Consider the following 23,716-nt stretch of genomic DNA (forward strand, 5'->3'; position numbering starts at 1 on the left):
TGTCTCTGTATGTGAGCCGGGGGAACTGCTTGAACCCGAGAGGCAGAGGTTGCAGTAAGCCTAGATCGCGCCACTGCACTCCAGCCTGGGTAACAGAGTGAGACTCTGTCTCAAAAACAAAACAAACAAACAAACAAAAAAAGAAGGTGATACGTGCTTTGGGAGGAAACAAATCACAGAGGGAGACAGGAGGTCTAGCTAGGTTAGAAAACTTGGTGAAATTTTAAATAGGCTATTGAGGAAAAACTTCACTGTGAAGTTAACATTTGAGAAGAGATGTAAATGATGAGAGGGTTTTTCTTTTTTTTTCCAGCTGTTGTTGCCCAGGCTGCAGTACAATGGCGTGATCTCGGCTCACTACAACCTCCACCTCCCGGGTTCAAGTGATTCTCCTACCTCACTCTCCCAAGTAGCTGGGATTACAGGCATGCGCCACCATGCCTAGCTAATTTTGTATTTTCAGTAGAGACAGGATTTCTCCATGTTGGTCAGGCTGGTCTTGAACTCTTGACCTCAGGTGATCTGCCTGCCTAGGCCTCCCAAAATGCTGGGATTATAGGCATGAGCCAACGAGCCTGGCTGGGAGTGAGTTTTAAGAATACCTGCAAGAGACTGTGGCAGATTAAAGAGTACAGAATATAAAATTCCTACAGCTGAAACATGCCTGGACTGTTAAAGAAATGTCAAGGAGGCCAGTATAACTTCAGTAATGTAAGCAAAGAGGAAAATCAGTAGGAGAAAAAAAAAAAAAAAAAAAGCCAGGAAGGTACTGAGGGATGACAGCTGTCTAAATATCTGAAAAATTAATCATATGAAAGAGATTTATGATCTAAGGGAATAAAACTAGGACCAATGGACAGCAATTCTACGGATATCTACCTACTATAAAGAAAACTTTCCAATTACAGTATTTAAGGAAGGAATGTGTTACCTAAGAAGGGAGTGATTTCATTTGTCACTGGACATGTTTAAGCACAGAAAAGATGTTCACCCAGAAACTGGGAAGGTAATTTAAACACATGTTGAATAGATCATTAGATCAGTGGTCCCAAAAGCTGGCTATTTCTCAAAACCACCTCAGCAGCTTTAAAAGGGAGGGAAGGAAAAAGAGAGAAAAAATATTTGCAAGTCCACTGAATTAGAATCTGCAGGGATGGGGCCCAGGAATCTGCTCAGAAGCTACTCTCCACAGATCCTTAAAGCTTTAGATAAGGATGTCCAATCTTTTGGCTTCCCTGGAAGAACTGTCTTGGGCCACACATAAAATACACTAACACTAACGATAGCTGATGAGCTTAAAAAAAAAATCGCAAACAAATCTCATAATGTTTTAAGAAAGTTTACAAATTTGTATTGGGCTGGATTCAAAGCTGTCCTGCGCTGCATACAGCCCGCAGGCCATGGGCTGGACAAGCTTGCTTTAGAACAAGGCACTCTCATCTTCTCCTTCTTGTGTTCTTTTCATGTCTTATCCTTACACTGAGCCATTTTGTTAACAGAGGAAATCTACTGAGACGGATTACACTTCCCTCCACTAGCTTCAGTTTAATCGCTTCAAGTATTATAGAAAACGCCTGAGTACTTAAAATATATACACTTGCCCTGCCACTCACTCTGGAGTATAAGAAGTATGCCTTGAACCTAAGGAACCATCCATGGCTTGTGATAAGTTTCATCATCAGCACTCATTACATGCTTAGTTCTCCTACCCTATAGCTGAGCCCCCAGCTCTTCCACTCATGCTTGGCTTTTAAGTCTGGCTTAAACTCACAGCTAAGAGAAGAGTTAAATAAGGCTAACAGGCATCTGATATTGATGCTGAAGACCTAAGTGCCAGACTCACCGATCTTCTAAAACTTTAATCGTTTCATGGAGGACTTTCTGCTGCTCCCTTAGCTGCTGATTTTTGGTGAAGAATTCTTCTAGTCTTTGTGCATCTCTAAAGGTAAATAAATAAATAAATAAATAAATAAATAAGCTTTTCAGAGAAAAATACTCTTAACAGGCTAATTCTAAGAAGTTCACCATGTCTATATAACAAATTTCTTACATAAGAACTTCACCGTGTCTATACAATGCATTTCTATATAACGAATTTACAGGATATTCCAACCTCACCTTTTCAGTTGTTTTGTTTTACCACAAAAACAAATTCAAATTCTGTTGAACAGTTTATATTGATTGAAAAACCAATACATGTAAGAGCAACACATTCTTGCTATACAACAAATATAGTTATGGTAGCATGTAGAGACATCTGAGAACTTGAAAATAACAGACAGTAATACATTGTTGAAGCTTGTTAACTTGGCCATTTCTCATTTAACAAAAATAAATAAATAAAGTATTTCCTAATACTTGTAGAAAATGTATTTAAATTAGAAGGCACACCAGGTTTTCACTGATCTATTCAACAACTATAACCAGATAACTTGTCTAAGCCTGGGGGCATGATTAAAGTCATGTTCTAACACAGACTATTAACTGCCAACATCTATTCAAATTTAACATTTAACTTAAATAATCTATATCATAAATACAGTAAATATTAAATTGAAGATTTACAGACACGCTGTGTCTGTAAATATAGACACATATACACTGTCACTCTTAAGGAGTGAAAAATTAATAGCAAAGGGTTTTTTTCTTAAATGATGAACAGAACTCTGTAATAGTAATGAGTTATCTGATTTCCCCATATTCATATATTCCATTACTGTTCTATTTAGAATGATTCAGAACATGACAGTATTTGTTTTAAAGCCCAACTGTTACGTAGATGAATAACCTAAGTTAAAGTTAAAATTAACTTCAATTACTTCATAAAATATTCAGGTCAAGAAAGTGGTAACATAATAAGCTTTTACTAATTGCAGAAATAATTTAACAAGGTCTTTAAGAAAGCAAATTGATGAATTCCAAACAGTGCAAAAAGTCATGCAATTTCAAAAACAGGGAAGTATCTAACATATTAAAGACAGGTCTGCTCTGGACCTCATCCAAAAGAAGAGTTATTACTATACCAATCACTAACTTCATTTCTAAGGCAAGCTCAATGCCATTAGCAGCATTTTACTAAAAACCCAGTATCATTTTCCTAATTGGTAGCCTCTGTCTTTCTAAGGTAATGGACATTTTAAATATAACTGGCATAGGAAGCTGTATTTGAAAATGTAACTGTAATAAGATGGATAACCCTCCTGTCTCTTTTACATACCTATGCACCACATTCAACAATTTTCTCAATACTTTGAAATGAGGGGGGAGAACTATAAGGAGAGACAGGAACTAACATGAATAAAATGAGCAAAACATTATGTTTGAGTTATACTCTCTATTAAGAAACTTTGTGATAAGAAATCAAAAGTATGAAAACAGTCCTGCACAATTGGAATTTTTTTTGTCTTTACAATCCTTTAAATTTCTTAATTAAAAAAATGTAAAAGAAAACAAGGGTTTATCTGAACGTGAGTACTCTATATTCTAGAATTTCTAAATTTCTCAGCAGCTAAAGAAAATTTTCTTAGTAAGTGTTATAAAGCTGGCTAAATATCGCAGATGTCATCTTTATTATTTCCTCAGCAGAAAAGTAATTGTTTTTAAGTAACGGCTGGTAATTAGGATGCTCACATTTGCTAGCTAATAAGACAGTCAATCAGTTACTCATTAGTTGGTATACACTGGAGAAAACAGACATAGTCAATGTACATAAGCAGTCTAAAAGAATCAGGCTGATCAAGCTCAAGGGTAACTTTTCCAACAACTTCACAAGATCCAACAGTAAACAGTGTCACATGTTCCACTTTGTGAATGCGCTTGTGTAAAAAAAAAAAAAAGCTTTAACCGTGTGTAGAGGTACCTTTATCATCAAAACATAGGTCTGAAACAATTAATCGAAGAACAAATATTAACAGTATCCTTTTTCTAACTGCTTTTTCCAGGAATCCTTAAGGGCTGAGATACCTTTCAAATCCAACTATTCTAACAATACGGAGATAAGACTGTATATTGTACACTGGGAATCAGGGATTACAGCAATATAGATAAACCCAAATTCCTGGTCCCACAATACAAACACCTAATTTACTCTAGGGTTGGTAAATAAAGGATCCCTTTAATTATCTGATTACTCAGGGAATTTAGCTACTTACCTATGCTTCCAAAATGTATAACCCGAGGCTACCTGAGGTTTACAGGTACAGAGTAATTACAATATATTTTAAAAGGTTGCTACGAGAATCAAATACCTCTGTAAACCATACAATAAAGTAAGGCATTATTATCAGCTACTGAATAACCAGTTGTATTTCCATTATTTAAAAAGGAATTTTGACACATTATATTTGTACATATTTAGGAGGTACATGTGAAGTTTTTGCTACATACACAGAATGTGTAATGATTAAGTCAGGGTATTTAGGGTAATCATCACCCAAGTATTTATCATTTCTACGTGTTGCATACATTTCAGGTTTCCTATTTTCAATATAAAATACATTGTTGTTAACTATAGTCACACTATTCTTCTACCAAACATTATTCCTTCCATCTCCTTATGAGTTGGCACCCATCAACTGACTCTTCACCTCCCTCCCACCCATACACCCTTCCCAGTCTCAGGTATCTATTATTCCATCCTCTACCTCCATAAGATCTACTTTTTTACTTCCTACATATGAGTAACAATATGTCTTTCTGTGCATGATTTAACATCATGACCTCCAGTTGCTGCAAATGACAAGATTTTCTTTATTTTTATGGCTGAGTAGTATTCTACTGTGTATATATAACACATTTATTTTATCCAATTCATCTGTTGATGGACACTCAGGTTGATTCTGTATCTTTGCTATTGTGAATGGTGCTGCAATAAACACATTAAGTGCATGCATCCATTTGATATATTAATTTCTTTTCCTTTGTGCAAATGCCCAGTAGTGGAATTCCTGGATCACATCTAAGTCTTTGAGTCACCTACTAACCAGTTCTAGAATGTCCCTTCTTTGGGCCTTCTATGTAAAGAAGAAATTTTCCTTACTGTAAAAGTCACTTCTGATCATTTTTATTTTTCACAGTAAGAAAATATCCTGGCTGGGCGCAGTGGCTCAAGCCTGTAATCCCAGCACTTTGGGAGGCCGAGGCGGGTGGATCACGAGGTCAGAGATCGAGACCATCCTGGTCAACATGGTGAAACCCCGTCTCTACTAAAGGTGCAAAAAATTAGCTGGGCATGGTGGCGTGTGCCTGTAATCCCAGCTACTCCAGAGGCTGAGGCAGGAGAATTGCCTGAACCCAGGAGGCAGAGGTTGCAGTGAGCCGAGATCGTGCCCTTGCACTCCAGCCTGGGTAACAAGAGCGAAACTCCGTCTCGAAAAAAAAAAAAAAAAGAAAAAGAAAATATCCTACCTAATAAGATGCACATCCTAAATTCACTACTCAAAAAATGCTAATTTGATCTTCTGTTTAAGTTAACAAACAGCTCATCTAGGGGAACTAAACACAGCTCTGCCACAGAAACAGAGAGAAAAGGAGTATTCTATGGTTAAGGAGGTTTTTAGTAATATCTTTAAGGCAGGAACATGTACAATTACAACAAGCCACTTTAAAATGCTAAGAACCTGAAATTTTCATTTTTAACAAAACTTAAAAAATATGTATGATTTTATATTCCCGAATCAACTAAGTTCACTTCCAAATGTGACTTTCTAGGTGTAACAGAAAATTTATCAATTTTCATTTTCAGAGTATAATGGAGAAAACAACTGGTTTTCTGTTTTGATTTTTGGAGACAGGGTCTCACTCTGCCACCCAGGCTGGAGTACAGTAGCACAATCTCGGGTCACTGCAACCTGTCTCCTGGGCTCAAGCAATCCTCCCACCTCAGCCTCCAAAGTAGCTGGGACCACAGGTGCATGCCACCACATCTGGCTAATTTTTTGTATTAAAAGAAATGGGGTTTCACCATATTTCCCAGGTGAGTCTCAAACTCCTGGGCTCAATCAATTTGCCTACTTTGGCCTCTCAAAGTGTTAAGATTACAGGCATGAGCCACCATGCCTGGCCACATATGGGTATGTTCTGATGGGTGGTAAGTAATCCAGCTTTCAATTACAGTCTTGGAAGATTTTAGAATGTGAAGTAACTGAAGCCCACAGACACAGACTGTAAAGCAAATGTATTATTATTAAGTTACATGACAACTAATTTTTGTTATGTGTGCTGATATTCTACTCTGCCATCTGTTTCAGATTCCTGAATGTGGAAGCTCTAGAGCAGGCGTCCCCAAACTTTTTACACAGGGGGCCAGTTCACTGTCCCTCAGACCATTGGAGGGCCGCCACATACTGTGATCCTCTCACTGACCACCAGTGAAAGAGGTGCCCCTTCCTGAAGTGCAGCAGGGGGGCCGGATAAATGGCCTCAGGGGACTGCATGCGGCCCGCGGGCCATAGTTTGGGGACGCCTGCTCTAGAGAATCATGAGTAAAATCTGTTCCTAAACTTAAAAAAATCAGATCTGATTTAGAACTTTATAAGCAAGACAATTCAAAGACTCTTCCAGTATTTTCAAACTACCTAAAAGGAGTCTTAAAATACCCATTTAGTTTCTATTCATATGAATTTAGAAATCCCAGAATTATTCTGCTCCCTGTCTTGTAGCATGTTGAAATCCAGGTGTTAATTATGGCTGAAAAAAGAATTCTGCTGACAAATCAAAAAAAGACTACAGATCAATTGTCATGTTAATACTTTATGGGAAAAGATTACACATGTAAGTTGTATTAAATGTAAACATACATAAGTAACTAAGGCTATACTTAAATTACAAAATTATTTTTACTTTAGAGTTTGAAAAAAAAATTGCTGCTGACTATCCAAGGCCCATACTAAGTAGGGCTAATTTCTTTATAAATAAGACATTAAGGTCAAATACGACATTAGTATCAACTACTCTATAAATAACACGAGTGTTACATACTGATACTTACAAAACTCGCTCCTTTTTTAGCTTGGTTACTTTTACTTGTAATCCTGAAAAGTAAAAAGAAAAGGTGTTATTTCTACAACAGTTATCTACGTTCCTTTATGAGTCAAATGCTACACTATTAAGTCATATCAGTCTGGCTTAATATCTAAAAATGAAACAGGTCTCATTAGTTTACAGTATATTCCCCTTAACTATACCCTGCAGTCACAAAAGCATATCTGCAACATTATTCCTTTTAGTCTATCATATGACAGTCAAATGGAACAAAATTTTCCCCATCTAAAGTAAGTTATTTTCTTTCTAACAGCAGGATAAGCATATAATTAGAAGTTCACTATAAATGAAAGTCTAAGTTCACTATAAACGAAGGTCTATGAATAGCCTGTGTATTTGCTAACAGCAATGGTGTTTATATAGGCACAAATCTTCTGGGATTAAACTAGATTGTGGCAGGAAGTCCTGGACTACGAAGAAAAATTCCTTATGGAAAAGTACTAACAAAAGGCATGAATGTTTTTGTCTCAAGATATCTATTACATGAATTTTTAATTTTAATTAAATCTGACATAAAACATAAGAGAAGACCACTGCCTATGGTAGTTATTGAGAAGAAAACAGACTGACAGGCACTGAAACTGCAAGGAAGGATATGGACACCACAGGGTGACAGTTCTAATTTTCATGAACAGTAATTAACAAAACAAAAAAAAGTCATTGAACAAATAGGAAAATGCATACATCATTAGCAACTAAATATAAGTTAAATCAAAACAATTACTTAGCAAAACTGCAAAAATTATAATACCCAACATTCCTTTAAAAGTGTTAATCAAAGATTAAAACAGTAAAAATAAAAATAAAAAAATTCTAGTCGAATATTGCTTTGCCCTCTATTTTCTCTATGCTCCCTATTTTCTGCAATGTGATTAACATAAAGGGGAAAAAAGCCCTCAATATTTGCTCTTTCTCAATTAGTGCTTTTACTACAATTTACCCCATTATAGATCTACTCAGGAATTTGGTGGCAGTTAGTTACCAATAAATAGTTATTAATTGACTGATTCCTGACAAATCAAAGAATATTTACTATGTGCCTTTGGGAGTTCACAGATTCTATCAAGTTATAAATTTAGAAAAGTTTTTCATACAATGTGTATAGGAACATTAATATATTTATCATTTCTAAGAACATAATTTTTCTCTATCTGTTTAACTTAGTACAATCTTTTGGACAACGTAATTTAGACAAATACAAATTTTAAAAACAAACCTATACATTTCCCAACTATGGTCACATAGACACTGATGAAGAAGTCATCTCCTCTTATTGCCCTCCATGGTAATGATTTAATGCCAGGAAATCTGGATATTGTGGAAAAATAAAGGCCCTGAAGAATTCTTTGGATGTTACATTTTTTCCCTATGCTTCAATTTCACCTTTAGGAAATGTCCAACTGATATGACACATTTTACCTTCGAGTCTATGCCCTATAAATTGAATAAAATGTGATAAATAAGATGGTGAAAAAATGTTACAGATCAACCTGTACTTGAATGTTCACAGCAGGCTTATTCATGATAGTCAAATATTAGAAACAACCCAAACATTCTTCAATGAGTTGTTAAAAAACCAAAACCTGTGGTGTATCCATGTATTTTTTCCCTTCTCAAAAATGTGTGAAATTTTACTTGACAGATCTTTGTTTTTAGTTTTGGCTGAGTTCTAAAAATCAGTTCTTTAGAATTGAAAAGTGCAGCCAAAGATGAAATGGATTCTTGCTGTAAACCATTTTAAGAAAAGAACAATGAGATAGAAAATCCACATAAACTTCAAAGGAAAATTCTTGGGAAACAGGGGAAGAACTACTCTTTTATCTTGTAAGCATTCAACACCTGTGAGGCATTTGTTCTGTCATGCAGATCACCCTGAAACAGGTTTATGTGTGTGTGTGTGTGTGTGTGTGTGTGTGTATGTGTGTGTGTGTTAAATTTTAGCATTTGCTATTCACCAAGTCAATTAGGAATCTACAATTAGAACCCCTATAAAGTGTGTTTTAATCCTGCTCCACACCCATCGGAAGGAATGAGGCTGTACAACAATGTAGCTCCTGTATGAACAGGTAATCTGTTCAACAAAGTATCTGGAATTGTAACACTGGCAACCTAAGATGCCTATTGAAGAAACAGTGCTCACAAGACCAAGCACTGTGCTACAATTAACCCTACACCCGCTCATACATGAATTTTGGAGGAAATGAAACAATAAGGGCCTGTATATTATAATACACAAAACAAATTTAAGAGTCAGAAATGAAGCAAAAATTCAATTTGTTATGCATAAACAAAAATCACTGCTATGCTAATACTTATTTTACTTCTCTACCCAGAACAAACCATATATAGTGTATGTACTGCCACTTTAAACAAGTTATTTACGGTTCTGAATTAAAAACGATAAACCTAATATTACCTTTCTTGACAAACAGTGGGGCTTTGTATACAAATGAAATAATTAAACTTCTACCAAAACTAATACTGCTAGCATTTCTATAATTGCCTAACAAATTATTTCAATTCCAAAGCCATATTTAAGGTATGCTCACTGTGCTTAAGATTTAATTATCTCAAAATGGGTAAATTAACTTTTGTAGATTTTATTGTTTACAGATGTGAATGCAAATAAAAAATAAAAGGTATGAGAGTTACTGATAATAGTCTTTTTTTTTTGAGACAGGATCTGTCACCCAGGCTGGAGTGCAGTGGCGCAATCACGGAATACAGTAGCCTTGACTTCCCAGGCTCAAGCGATCCTCCTGACTCAACCTCTCAAGTAGCTGGGACCACAGGCACACACCACCATGCCTGGCTAATTAAAAAAAATTTTTTTTGTAGAGACAGGGTGTTGTATTGTTGCCCAGGCTGGTCTCAGACTCCTGGACTCAAGTAATCTTCCTGCCTTGGCCTCCTGAAGTGTTGGGATTATAAGCATGAGCCACTGTGCCCAGCCTGACAGCATTCTTAATGAGTGGGACAATTCCTTTCATTGTTAATTTGTATAGTCTTAATGTAATGTTCTCTTCTTAGAATTTTTGATTCTATTTATAGAAAATAAATGGAACAATTCAAAAATGAATCAAGAAATATTAATCCTGTCCAATTAGAGCGTCTAAACTTTCCCATTTCTTCAAGGTATTCCAACTTTGCCTCACAAAACCTGCCTAATTTTCTTTGAAACTGAGTACCATATTTACTAGACACAGAAAATATATTAGCTACATGTTAACAGCAGAAATTTGCATAGGCAAAATACATTTATTAAAAAAGTGGTATTCTGAAAATAAATCTTTTAAATTCTATTTTATTACTTGTGCTTTTAATAATAAACCTGGTAACGAAAAATATTTTTAAAGGCAATACAATTTTGTACCCAAATAAATATACTTTATTTAAGACTTTTGAAATTTAAAGAACTCTGAAATTTCCATTAAATTCTGTGAGTTCTGAATTTAAAGCATAAAGATTGTATATTATCAGTAACAATCTGTGTTTGTCACAAAAGGAACATAAGACACTGGAATGAACAATCACGAAAAGATACAATTATCTTAAAGGATATAAAAATTTGATCACAAGTGTCTCCAGAATTTTTCAGCAAAAATGGTCTGGTTTTCATATTGCTAGTCTCCAACAGAAATTAGGACATTTTGCTTATTCTTTCCTAGTTTTAAAAGACATGCATGGCTGGGCACGGTGGCTCATGCCTGTAATCCCAGCACTTTGAGAGGCTGAGGCAGGAGGATCATGAGGTCAGGAGATCTAGACCATCCTGGCTAACATGGTGAAACCCTGTCTCTACCAAAAACACAAAAAATTAGCCAAGTGTGGTGGCAAGCACCCGTAATCCCAGCTACTCCGGAGGCTGAGGCAGGAGAATCACTTGAACCTGCGAGGTGGAGGTTGCAGTGAGCTGAGATCATGCCACTGCACAAGGGCCTGTGTAACAGAATGAGACTCTGTCTAAAAAACAAAACAAAACAAAAAACAAAAAACATGCATGCAGTTTATTATATTGTTGTGATCAGTGCACATACTGTCATATTTTGCTATTATTTTATTATGTTTTGGCAAAACAGGCAAAAAAATTCTAAACATGTAGCAGAGTGTGGGTAGATTTCTGCAGCTAAGTAAAAACTACATATTTGAAATATTACCATTCATGACATTTCTCTTTTATTTTTTACAAACATGAAGCTTTAAAAGCAATGAGTCAATTTTGATTTCTATATATACCTTAAAACCTGCAAAGTCCAGACAAGTCCATGTTTGATGTCTTTCAAACAGCTTCTTATACTGGTTTCTACAAATGGATTCTCCACCTCCTTAAAAAAATTAAGTTCCCTTCAGGCAAGTCTTTGATGTTATCATACAGAGAATCTAATTTTATACGGAACTATGTGGAACACATTGACACAGGCATGGCCCAAACCAAAATGTTTTTAAATGACATATTAACTTAAAAAATAGTACTTCCTCATTTAATACCTTTACAAATCCATAAGTGATTTGAAATTGGGCAAGTGGTATGATCAGTACAATGTACCAAAGATTATCTTCTCTTACGAGCTCATATATCCAAACTAACATTCATAAAACACATGGATTTTACCATATACACCAACAATTACTGTATTCCTCCCTTAAAATTTTTCAGAGCATACAAACTAACTTTTCTGGGAATGTGATTAGAACATAACCATGAGGAGTACACACTTTTTTTTTTTTTTTTTTTTCAGATAGAGTCTCTCGCCAGGCTGGAATGCAGTGGCGCAATCTCGGCTCACTGCAACCTCTGCCTCCCCAGTTCAAGTGATTCCCCTGCCTTAGCCTCCCAAGTAGCTGGGACTATAGGCATGCACCACCATGCCCAACGAACTTTTTGTATTTTAGTAGAGATGGGGTTTCACCATGTTGGCCAGGATGGTCTCGATCTCGACCTTGTGATCCATCCCCCTCGGCCTCCCAAAGTGCTGGGATTACAGGCGCAAGCCACCTAGGAGTATACACTTTTAAAAGAAGTATCTACTACATAATATTTGCAAGCTTCATGTATTCTATAATTTGATAAATATGGCATATTGTTCCTATTAAAGAGTATATTATCTGTTTTCTTGATGCTTCCTCATTGTAAAATAGGGATCTCATGAAGATCCTGTAACACCAAAGAACAAGAAGAAATCTGTCAAATATTTTATTTCTATTAAATTAATAGCCTATAAAAAGCCAAGTGCAGTGGCTCACATGTTATCCCAGCATTCTGTTTCAAGACATAAAAAACAAAAATAGAAATGAAGAGTTTCAACAAAGTTGTAGAACATAAAATCAACTCTCAAAAACCAGTTGTATTTCTATACACTGGCAATAAACAATCTGAAAAGCAAATTAGGAAAACAATTCTGTTTACAGTAGCATCAAAAGAACAAAATATTTAAGAATACATTTCACCAAGGAGACAAAAAACTTGTACACTGACAATTACAAAATGTTGCTGAAAGAAATTATAGAATGACCAGGGCTCATACCTTAATCCTAGCACTTTGGGGGGCCAAGGAGGTCAGAGGACTGCTTGAGCCTAGGAGTTGAGACTAGCCTGGGCAACAAAGTGAGACCCCTCCCATCTCTATAAAAAATAAATTAGCCAGGTACGGTGGTGCATGCTTGAAGCCCTACCTACTCCGAAGGCAGAAGTGGAAAGATCACTTGCACCCAGGAGTTTGAGGCTACTGTGAACCATGATTGTGCCACTGCACTCAGCCTGGGTAATGGGGCAAGACCTCATCTCTAAAAAGGAGTAATTAAAAATTTAAAAATCTTAAAAAGCAGGGCAGGTGCAGTGACTCAAACCTGTAATCCCAGCACACTGGGAGGCTGAGGTGGGTGGATCATGAGGTCAGGAGTTTGAGACCTGCCTGACCAACATGGTGAAACCCCGTCTCTACTAAAGACACAAAAATTAGCTGGGTGTCGTGGTGCAAACCTGTAATCCCAGCTACTCAGGAGGCCGAGGCAGGAGAATTACTTGAACCTGAGAGGTGGAGGTTGCAGTGAGCCAAGATCGCGCCACTGCACAACAGCCTGGAAGACAGACTGAGACTCCACCTCAAAAAAAAAAAAATCTTAAAAAGAAAAATAGAAGACACCAATAAATAGAAAGGCATCCCATTGTGCATGGACTAGAAGACAATATTGTTAAGATGCCAATATCATCCAAAGCAATCTAGAGATTCAATGAATTACATATCAAAATCCTAAAGACATTTTTTGCAGAAATAGAGAAATCATAGAGAAATCTGCCCTAAAGTCAAGGCAAGATGACAATCTCTTCAGCAAGGCACATACCATTTTACATAATCTGGATCTATCTACATTTCTAGCATTATATCTTATCCACCTCCCCAAAAAACTCCCATCTCCCATTCCATTTCCTCCTAGGACTAAACCAAACCATCCACAATTCCTTGAATATAATCAAACTCTTATCTGCAAACTTTTTTTTTTTTTTCCTCGAGACAGAGTTTCGCTCTTGTTACCCAGGCTGGAGTGCAATGGCATGATCTCGGCTCACCGCAACCTCCGCCTCCTGGGTTCAAGCAATTCTCCTGCCTCAGCCTCCTGAGTAGCTGGGATTACAGGCACATGCCACCATGCCCAGCTAATTTTTTGCATCTTTAGTAGAGACGGGGTTTCACCATGTTGACCAGGACGGTCTCGATCTCTTGACCTCGTGATCCACCCGCCTCAGCCTCCCAAAGTGCTGGGATTACAGGCTTGAGCCACTGCGCCTGGCCATCTGCAAACTTTTGCATGTGCTGTTCTCTCTATTCAGAAAATTCCCTCCCCTCCCACCATCTTCTTTGCCTGGCTAATTAGACTTACTCAGTTATCAAGCCTGGTCCGACATACATAACACAAACACACTTCCCCCATGCAACCACACACACCTTCGGTTCTTCCTTTATGTTCTTGGATAGTAACATAGTACACTGTATTAAAATTCTAGACTAGAAATTCCCTTAACACTAGCACTATATATGATTTATTCTTATTCGTGTTAAGTGCCCAAAAAACATTTCTTGAACATTTCTTTGTGTCTCCATGAACACTGGGGCTTGAAAGAGTATTTCTGGGGTTGTTCATACTTCAAAACTCATTAATTAATGATAAAGGTATTACCAGTAGTTTTGCCAGAAACTAAATTAACCATGGAAAAGTTATAATACAGACTCACATACTACACTTTAGAATCAGGTGGATTATGTTTTAATAGTACTCCAGTGTAATATTACAGCTATAAAGCACTGCAGTATTAAACTTATAATAGGTAATCAAGAAAAAAATGTAATATGAAGCATTTCTCATACATATGGAAAGTATGTTAAAGTTACAGAATTAAAATATATTAAAACTTAGTATCAAACCTTGAGCTTAGCTTCATAGAGTATTTTTTAACACAAATATTTACTCATCTCAACCACAATTGCTTAATCCTCTATATACTCCCTGCAATTTATAAAAACCTTTTAGCTTTTATTTCACTGTACTGTAATTATCTGTTTACATGACTCTGCCTCTATTAAGAGTGCAGGCTTTCTGAAGGTAAGCTGCCATTCACTTTTGTATTTCAGTGCTTAGCAGCAAATAGATTCCCATAGGTTTATCAAACGACTTACATAGTATTTTCATGTCTATATCCTGCAAATAATTTTATAGAAGAAAATTAAATTTAGAGGTTGGTAATTAGGCTAAGATCACAGAGCAAGTGGGTAAATGAAATCAGAATTCAAATCCAGGTCTTCAGTCAACAAATTCTATACCTTTTCCACTATCTCCTACATATTACCACAAGTAAATAATAGCAAGTTGTATACAAATTATGTCCTGTGGGAGTTGTCTGTGGTTAAAAAGTACCAATTTGACCATAAAAATGAATCATTAAAAACTAAAATTGTAAATTCTCTCTAAAAATGAGATCTGGCTGGGCGCAGTAATCCCAGTACTTTGGGAGTCTGAGGCAGGAAGATCACCTGAGCTCAGTTTGAGACCAGCCTGGGCAACATAACGAAACCCTGTTTCCACAAAAAATACAAAAACTAGCTAGGTTTCAAAGGTGAAGGATAAGTTTGAAACAAACAAACAACAACAAAAAGAAAAAACAAAAAAACTAGCCAGGCATGGGTGTACACCTGAAGTCCCAATGACTTGAGGAGATGAGGTGGGAGAATCACTTAGGCTGGCGAGTTTGAGGCTCCAGTAAGCCGTGTTTGCACAACTGCACTCCAGTGTGGGTGACAAAGTAAGACCCTGTCTCAAAAAGAAAAAGAAAAGAAGATCAGCTGGGCACAGTGGCTCAAGAGTGTAATCCTAGCATTTTGGGAGGCTGAGGCCAGTGGACTGCTTGAGCCCAGAAGTTCAAGACCAACCTGGGCAACATGGCAAAACCCTGCCTATACAAAAAAAATACATAAAATTAGCTGGACATGGTAGTGCACACCTGTAGTCCCAGGTACCCAGGAGGCTACGGTGGAAGGAACACCTGAGCCTGAGAGGTCAAGGCTGTAGAGAGCTGTGATCATACTACTGTACTCCAGACTGGGTAACAAAGTGAGATCCTGTCTCAAAATAAATAAATAAGTAAATACATAAATATATAAATAAATAGATATGAGATCTTTGGGCCAGGCACAGTGGCTAACATCTATAACCCCAGCACTTTGGGAGGCAGAGACAAAAGGATCACTTGAGGCCAGGAGTTCAAGACCAGCCTAGGCAACATAGTGAGACCCTAACTCTACAAAATATAAAAAGTTAGCCAGGTATAGCAGTATGTGCCTATGGTCCCAACTACAGGAGGGAGGCTCACTTGAAAATGGGAGGTTGAAGCTGCAGTGAGCCATGATTACACCATTACACCTCAGCCTGGTGACACAGTGAGACCTTGTCTCAAAAAAAAAAAAAAAAAAGAAAGATAACTTGGAACTTTTACTTAAAGTTGGTCATTAAATGTATAAAACTCATCAGTGGACTGAATAAAGAAAACTTAGTACATATACATCAGGGAATATTATGTATCCATAAAGAAAAAAACAAAATGATTTCCTCTGCAGCATCATGGATGCAGCCAAAGCCATTATCCTAAGCAAATTAAAGCAGCAACAGAAACATTGCATGTTCTCATTTATAAATGGTAGCTAAACATTTAGTACATATGGATACAAAGAGGAGAAAAACAGATACAGAGACCTACATGAGGGTGGAGGGTCAGGGGGTGGGAGGAGGGTGAGGATTGAAAAACTACCTATGGGGTACCATGCTCACTACCTGGGTTGAAATCATTTGTACACTAAACCCCAGCAACATGCAATCTATCCATGTACCAAACCTGCACAGGTACCCCTGAACCTAAAAGTTGAAAAAGAAAAAATAAACGAAACTGTTATAAAAAGGTAGTTATTGCCACTACAGTCTCCACAAAATACTGCTGTAAGTATTTAAGACTTTACCTTGTACTTCTCTCTCATGACACTCTTTCAGTTTTGTCCAAAGGTCCTTAAAGTCACTAGATATATCTGCAGAGTTAGGGCTTCCACAGCTGCTTCCCGAGATGTTCATCTTGCTTAATATGCTCCACGCTGCTACTTGCTTAATATTTTATGATCTTTTCTGTTACATTATAGAGGTATCAAGTTGTCTTTGGACAGGTCAAATACCTGAAATAACAGATTGCAGTATAAATGAATTTTGCTTTTACCTTTGAGTACTTTGAAGTCAGGATGAAACACAAGTCCAGGTATCTTCAAGTTTTCCTTATTTACCTATAATCGATCATTTTTAGAATTTGGGAAGGGAAGGAAAGAAGATGATAATGGTGAGAAAAGCCCTGACCTCAGTTATTTGGCTATATGAGGTAAAATTTCAGGCAAATTTTCTTATTCCTTTTAGAGAAAGAAATTATCTACCATTACATTAAACAGAAAGGATCCAAATATTGAGACTTTTTATTATTCATGGTCAATATTAATGTACCAGTATAAAAGTATTTTATTGTTTCAGTTGGGCGAGATGGCTCTTGCCTGTAATCCCAGCACTTTGGGAGGCTGAGGTGGGTGGATCACTTGAGGCAAGGAGTTTGACACCAGTGTGGCCACCATGGTGAAACCCCATCTTTACTAAAAATACAAAAATTAGCTGGGTGCGGTGGTACACGCCTGTGGTCCCAGCTACTTGAGAGGTTGAGGCAGGAGAACTGCCTGAAACTGAGAGACAGAAGTTGCAGTGAGTGGAGATTGTGCCACTGCACTCCAGCCTGGGCAACAGAGACCCTGTCTTGATTTAAAAAAAAAAAAAAAAAAAAAAAGTTTTTTTTTTTAACTTTGAATTGACGTGGAGTGGAGTGCAACAACATACTGAACCCAAAACTGAAAAACTTTGTAAGATATTCTTAACAAGCATCCACATATATACACACATCTATATGTATTCTATAAAAGAGTCAGACAGATGACAGATTTATTAACATAGATGAGGATCTGTATCATTTTCCAAAAGCAAGAGAAGTCAGTAAGATACAAACAGAGCAAAGATCTATGAATACAGAAACATCTTAGAGTTATGAGACCATCAGGGTAAAGTTCTTCATACCTCTCTTAGAATAAAGGTGAATGATTAAGTTTATTACATAGTCCTTGAAGAAACCAACAGGTTAAGAAGTTCGAGTGGATTAGTAAATATTTTAATATGTGTTCTTAAAATGAAACCACTAATTAGCTACAACTTAAAAAGTTTAGGGCAGGGCGTAGTGGCTCACGCCTGTAATCCCAGCACTTTGGGAGGTTTAGGCGGGTGGATCCCCTGAGGTCATGAGTTCAAGACCAGCCTGACCAACATGGAGAAACCCTGTCTCTATTAAAAAATACAAAATTAGCTGGGTGTGGGGCACATGCCTGTAATCCCAGCTATTCGGGAGGCTGCGGCAGGAGAATCGCTTAAACCCAGGAGGCAGAGGTTGCGGTGAGTTGAGATCGTGCCACTGTAATCCAGCCTGGGCAATGAGAGCAAAACTCCATCTCAAAAAAAAAAAAAAAAGTTTAATATTAGCAAGTCTACTACACCTCCTCAGCCAATGCAGTACCATTTCTAACAAGTGCACAAACTGACTGTTCCTTGCTAAGCATTTCTTGAGGTCTCTGATGAAGGGGCTGAAACAGTAATTCTGAAGGGAGCAAGATTGTATGTGAATCCATTTGGTGAACTGTAAAGTACTACAAAAATAAACTATCAAGCTTTGCAAAAATTGTGATTAGACTTTTAAACATAATCAGCAGAGACTAAATATGAACTGGATTTTTGATTATTAGGGAATTGTTAATTTTCTTGGGTATGATGATGCGGCCATTTTTTAAAAGAAAGGTCTTATTTGTTAAAGGGATATTTACTGAGATATTTACAGGTAAAGGGATATATTTTCTGAGATTTGCTTGAAAAAAAGTCAAGTTTAAAACAAACAAAAATGGATGTTGGATGAAGAGCTGAAACAACGGTTGAACTTCGACAATTACTGAAGCTGGGTAATGGATGGGTATACAATGGGTTTCATAATTCCACTATCTCTCTCAGGTATGTTTATCTCTGTAAGAAAGTTTTTGAAAGTAAAATTAGGTGCACTGCATTAGTACAGTTTTGTTTCCAAAGAGGTTTTCATTCCATATATATATATATATATATATATATATATAAATTTTTTTTTTTTTTTTTTTTTTTTGAGATGGAGTTTCGCTTTGTCGCCCAGGCTGGGGTGCAGTGGCGCGATCTCGGCTTAGCTCAACCTCCGCCTCCCAGGTTCAAGCGATTCTCCTGCCTCAGCCTCCGAGTAGCCTGGTTTCCAGGCAGATGTCACCATACTCGGTTTATTTTTGTATTTTTAGTAGAGGCAGAGTTTCCCCATGTTGGCCAGGCTGATCTCGAACTCCTGACCTCCCTGCCTCAGCCTCCGAAAGTGCTGGGATTACAGGTGTGAGCCACCTCGCCCGACTCATTCTATTTTTAACTCTAACAGCTAAACAAATGGGCCTATATTATAACTGTGAATAAAAGCCACCATTTATTGTTTCCCACATACCAGAAACTGTGCTGTTTTATATTCGACTTAATCTGCAGAAAAACTCTGTAAAACAGGTACTATAATTTCATTTTAGAGTTGGGGGAAGAGGCTTAAGGAAGTAAATGACTTGCACAAGGTCACACAGCTGGGACATGCCTACTCAGGGCTGAAATGAAGTCATGTGAGACCAATAACTAAAATATCTCTCTGTAGCAAAAAAAAAAAAAAAAAAAAAAAAGATGGGGACATAAACTGTTTCTATTAAGTCAACAGTTTAAAATAAAGGGTTAATTACTTTAATGATCCAAAAAATATTAATACACTCATTTAAAACCAAGAGTGTAAGTGAAGTACAGTGCTTTAAAAACAAAACATAAAAACACTTTATCAACATTAAACTTACAAAATTCTGGCTAGCAAAACCCTTTCCACCTACCCAGCATGCCCAGCACTTTTTGCTGGCATCTCTCTCGGCACTGAACCGTTATTCGAGCCACCTCGACGATGTCCATTTCCCAGTCTCTCAGAACGGTGCCTCTCACCTCCCAAGTTGCATTCGGGGCTCAAAGGCCTGTAATCGCTTAAGACACTTCTGTGTATTCCCTACTATAAACCACCACACCGCAGGTGCTCACCAAAATACCGACTGCCGCATCGCACGTATTATCTCAAGAGTAAGGCGAGAGGCAGATCTCGAGTCACACGGGGCACTTGAACAAACTCCACGCGACATCTGAGCGGTGCTCTTAGGCGTGGAGAAGGGCAGAGCTGCAAAAGCTTTCCAGCCAGGCCCCTTCTCCGTCCGCCTCTCCCCAGGGACAGCGCACGTTCCGCGTGAGGGTCTGGCCAGAAAACGCTCCCAAGCGCGCGAGCCGGAGTCAGCGCATGCGCGGGGCAAGCTTGGCGCTGAAAGGCGCTTCCACAGCCCGCGCGGGAGACGCAGAAACTGTACTCAGTGAGCGCTGGTCCTCCCGCCGGTCCAACTCCAATGACTGCAGCCCGAGCCCGGCCTGCTCCCTCAGACACTGCCGCAGAGCTGCACCCCGACCCCGGAAGCCCTTGGCGCGGCTCCAGACCAGAAGTGGCCGCTCCGACACAGAGCCCGGGTGGGGCAAAGAGATTCCTTTTACTCACCGCCTCCAAGATTGCCTCCCGATTGGCGGAAGCTCCCGAAGGGAAGCGGGCACCTTCGGAGGCTGTGAAGGGACGGCTGCTCGCTTTTCTCTTTCGCCCTTTTCCCTCATCAGAGTGCCAAGTCCTCGGTGGGAAAGCCAACCCCTCCGGGCAGCCCGCGCTTTAAGGCCGGGGGCTGCCGGCCGGGCTAGAAGGCGGCCGGACCCGCCCCGCCCGGGAGCCTGCGCGACGTCACGTGGGAGTTCCCGGTACGTCACGCCCCTTCCTCGAGCTGGCTACCCCAGCTGTGTCCTTCCTGCCTCGGCTGAGGAGCCGACTCCGCGCAGCGGCCCAGGCCGGAGGTCGATGGCTGGGGAGGGGAGCACCACCTCCGAGCTTCCGGGAGCGACCCGGAGAGCCTGGTGGCCGCCCCAGCGTTTCTGAGAAGCGTTGAGGGAAACTCCAGCCGTTCTGTCGCGGGAGCGTCAAGCCCTTGGGGTTCTGTGAAAGTTATCTGTACAGTGTGTCTGACTTAAGGATTTTGCAGGGAAAGTATGTATAAGTGACCTGTACCGGATGGAGAGTTAAAATTAACTGATGGGCCGGGCGCGGTGGCTCAAGCCTGTAATCCCAGCACTTAGGGAGGCCGAGGCGGGCGATCACGAGGCCAGAAGTTCGAGACCAGCTTGGCCAATGTGGTGAAACCCCGTCTCTACTGAAAATACAAAAATTAGGCCGGGTGCGGTGACTCATGCCTGTAATTCCAGCACTTTGGGCGACCGAGACGGGCAGATCACGAGGTCAAGAGTTCAAGACCAGCCTGGCCAATGTGGTGAAATCCCGTCTCTAAAATTAGCTGAGCATGGTGGTGCTTGCCTGTAGCCCCAGCTACTTGGGAGGCTGAGGCAGGAGAATCGCTTGAACCAGGACCCGGGAGGCGGAGGTTACAGTAAGCCGAGATCGTGCCACTGCACTCCAGCCTGAGCTACAGCGAGACTCCGTCCCCACCCCACCCCACCCCACCCCAAAAAAAAGTTAGCCATAGTGGCGCGCACCTGTAATCTCAGCTAATTGGGAGGCTGAGGCAGGAGAATCGTTTGAACCTAGGAGGCGCAGGTTGCAGTGAGCCGAAGTCTCGCCATTGCACTCCAGCCTGGGCAACAGTGTGAGACTGTGTCTCCATGCATACATACATACACAAAATAAATTAACCGATGGTGGTGGCGGGGAATGGACGTGGATTACTCTAACAGTTTTCAGCCTTGTCGGTGTTACCCGCAGTTTAGTAATGTGACCTGACAGGATTGGGCGGTAACCGCCCTAGATCAAAACGCACTGTATTTTGCTGAGGTTAAACGGGAAGTTTCTGTCAAATTTGAAACGAGAAGGAATCTGAAGCGATCAGCATTATTGGGACAACATGCTGTTAGGTAATTTTTTTTTTAAGTCAATTTTTCTTGAGGCTGTTCGTTTGAGATTCAAACCAATAGTAGGTATTCCTATTGCTCCTGATTTCTCAAAGAATTGTTTTTAGACCAGTAGAAATTCTACAAATGAACGAAGTAGACTAGAATCACTATCTTTTAAACCAGTCCAGTACTTTTGTGTAATCATTCTAAGACGAGGGAAGAGGACAAGGGATATTAACAGGCTTCAAAAGTTTAGTCCTTAGAAAATCATAAATACAAAGTAGAAAGGTAATTTTTCCACCTGTCCCATATCTTAAGGGATGAATAAATATCATAACTTTAAAAGTTAGTGTAAAGAAGAGGGGTGCTGAACCTTCTATTAGCCTGTTACAGCAACTGTCATTCACTTCCCCATTTTATAAGACAACTCCACATTTTGAAAAGAAATTTTGACTATGCCATTTGTAACACAGCATAGGAAACATAACTGACAGAGTGAAGCTTTTATGTTTATGATGGAAGTAACCTGTAATAAGTTTGTCACTAAACAAGAGTATTGAAAGAGCAGTGTAGTGTGGTCCAAAGAAAAACTATCTGAGCAGAATGACCTAACCTGTTCCTGTGGCCTCTGCCAGTGCCTCACTACCTAATCCGTTTATGTAAGTCAGAATCCAAAGAGTCATCTTTGACACTTTATTCGTCCTTAACCTCCATATCCAAGCCATCACCCAGTCCGATGTTACCAAACATCCAAATCCATCCCCTTTTCTCCATCACTACCTCCATAATCCAACATACTGTTACCTCTTACCTAGTCTACTGCTAGTCTCCTTTCTGTATCCCTGCAACCAACCACCCCTCCTAAACCTTTGTATTTACTGGTGTTCAGAACAAAATCTGAGCATCTATTCTCCATATATATTTAATTTTAAATTACATGCATGTACTGTTGAAAAATGGTACATAATCTAATGAGGAAGTTACAGGCTCTGAAGTCAGACATCTGGGTTTGAATCCTGCTCTAATACTTCCTTACTGAGTGACCTTGAACTGACTGCTTAACCTCGCTGTCCCATTTTACCTACCTGTAAAGATAATAATAGTACCAACCTCACAGGGTATGAAGATTAAATGAATATATGTAAACTGCTTAGTATTCAGATATATGTGTCCAAAAGCTAGCCATAATTAGTATTTCTTAGCTAATATTATGATTATAATCCATTTTTAAAAGCATTTTTAAAGGATGAAAAAAATAGAATAAAAATATAGTATCTTCTTCCCTTCCCCATCTTAAATTGTGTTTACTTTGAGAGCACTTCTTTATACTGCATCTGCTGTGATCTTCTTGAAAAGTAAATCTAATAATGTCACTGTGCTGTTTAAATCCCTTCAGTGGCTTCCAGTTACTCTTTGAAGGAAGCCCCTTTGAACTGCCTCTGCTCCCTCTTTGGCTTTATTTCCAAACATTTTCTGTCCTCTGGTCTCACTGGCCTTCTGATGTTTCCTAGGCCTTGCTGCTGCCTCTGCCTGGAGTTCTCCACCAAATCTACCCCCACTCTTTACCCTAGCTATCTACTAATCACGATCTTATCTTATTTCACTAGTCTCTTCTACTAGATCATCTTATAGTAACATGTAACCTTCCCATCTTACAGTTTTTATTGTTTTAGTTATTTAATTAATTCTGTCTCCCCACTAGACTGTAAATTTCTTCAGATCAAAAAACATTTCTTGCTGGACACTGTAGCTCATACCTGTAATCCCAGCACTTTGGGAGGCCAAGGTGGGTGGATCACCTGAGGTCAGGAGTTTGAGACCAGCCTGACCAACATGGAGACACTCCATCTCTACTAAAAATACAAAATTGGCCACGCGTGGAGGCACATGCCTGTAGTCCCAGCGACTTGGGAGGCTGAGGCAGGAGAATGGCTTGAACCTGGGAAGCAGAGGTTGCAGTGAGCTGAGATCTAACCATTGCACTACAGCCTGGGCAGCAAGAGTGAAACTCCCATCTCGAAAACAAAACGACAACAACAAAAAAACATGTCTT

The 23,716-nt window shown here is 39.0% G+C and overlaps 1 protein-coding gene and 1 pseudogene across 10 annotated transcripts in view; one reads left to right on the forward strand and one right to left on the reverse strand.

The window, feature by feature from the left end:
• The window catches only part of RBBP8 (RB binding protein 8, endonuclease), a 109,445-nt gene that overhangs the window by 66,255 nt on the left and 19,474 nt on the right, over nucleotides 1–23,716 (reverse strand). For 4 of the 10 annotated variants that reach the window (XM_074383686.1, XM_074383687.1, XM_074383688.1 and 1 more), the window contains exons 1-4: nucleotides 16,545–16,652; nucleotides 15,228–15,345; nucleotides 6,989–7,031; nucleotides 1,844–1,939 (exon numbers count right to left, since the gene is read on the reverse strand). In XM_074383686.1, the coding sequence (XP_074239787.1) occupies nucleotides 1,844–1,939; nucleotides 6,989–7,031; nucleotides 15,228–15,345; nucleotides 16,545–16,562 (275 nt within the window). In that variant the 5' untranslated portion in view covers nucleotides 16,563–16,652. Of the gene's footprint in view, nucleotides 1–1,843; nucleotides 1,940–6,988; nucleotides 7,032–15,227; nucleotides 15,346–16,544; nucleotides 16,752–19,577; nucleotides 20,153–20,275; nucleotides 20,513–23,716 lie in introns of those variants that run through there. The other 6 variants (XM_039463838.2, XM_074383690.1, XM_039463840.2 and 3 more) reach the window with 6 other exon arrangements.
• LOC141580812 (ubiquitin-conjugating enzyme E2 C-like) overlaps nucleotides 21,387–23,716 on the forward strand; it is a 35,722-nt pseudogene continuing 33,392 nt past the window's right edge.

This window comes from Saimiri boliviensis, chromosome 13 (genome assembly GCF_048565385.1).
Source record: "Saimiri boliviensis isolate mSaiBol1 chromosome 13, mSaiBol1.pri, whole genome shotgun sequence".
Classification (NCBI taxonomy): Eukaryota; Metazoa; Chordata; class Mammalia; order Primates; family Cebidae; genus Saimiri; species Saimiri boliviensis.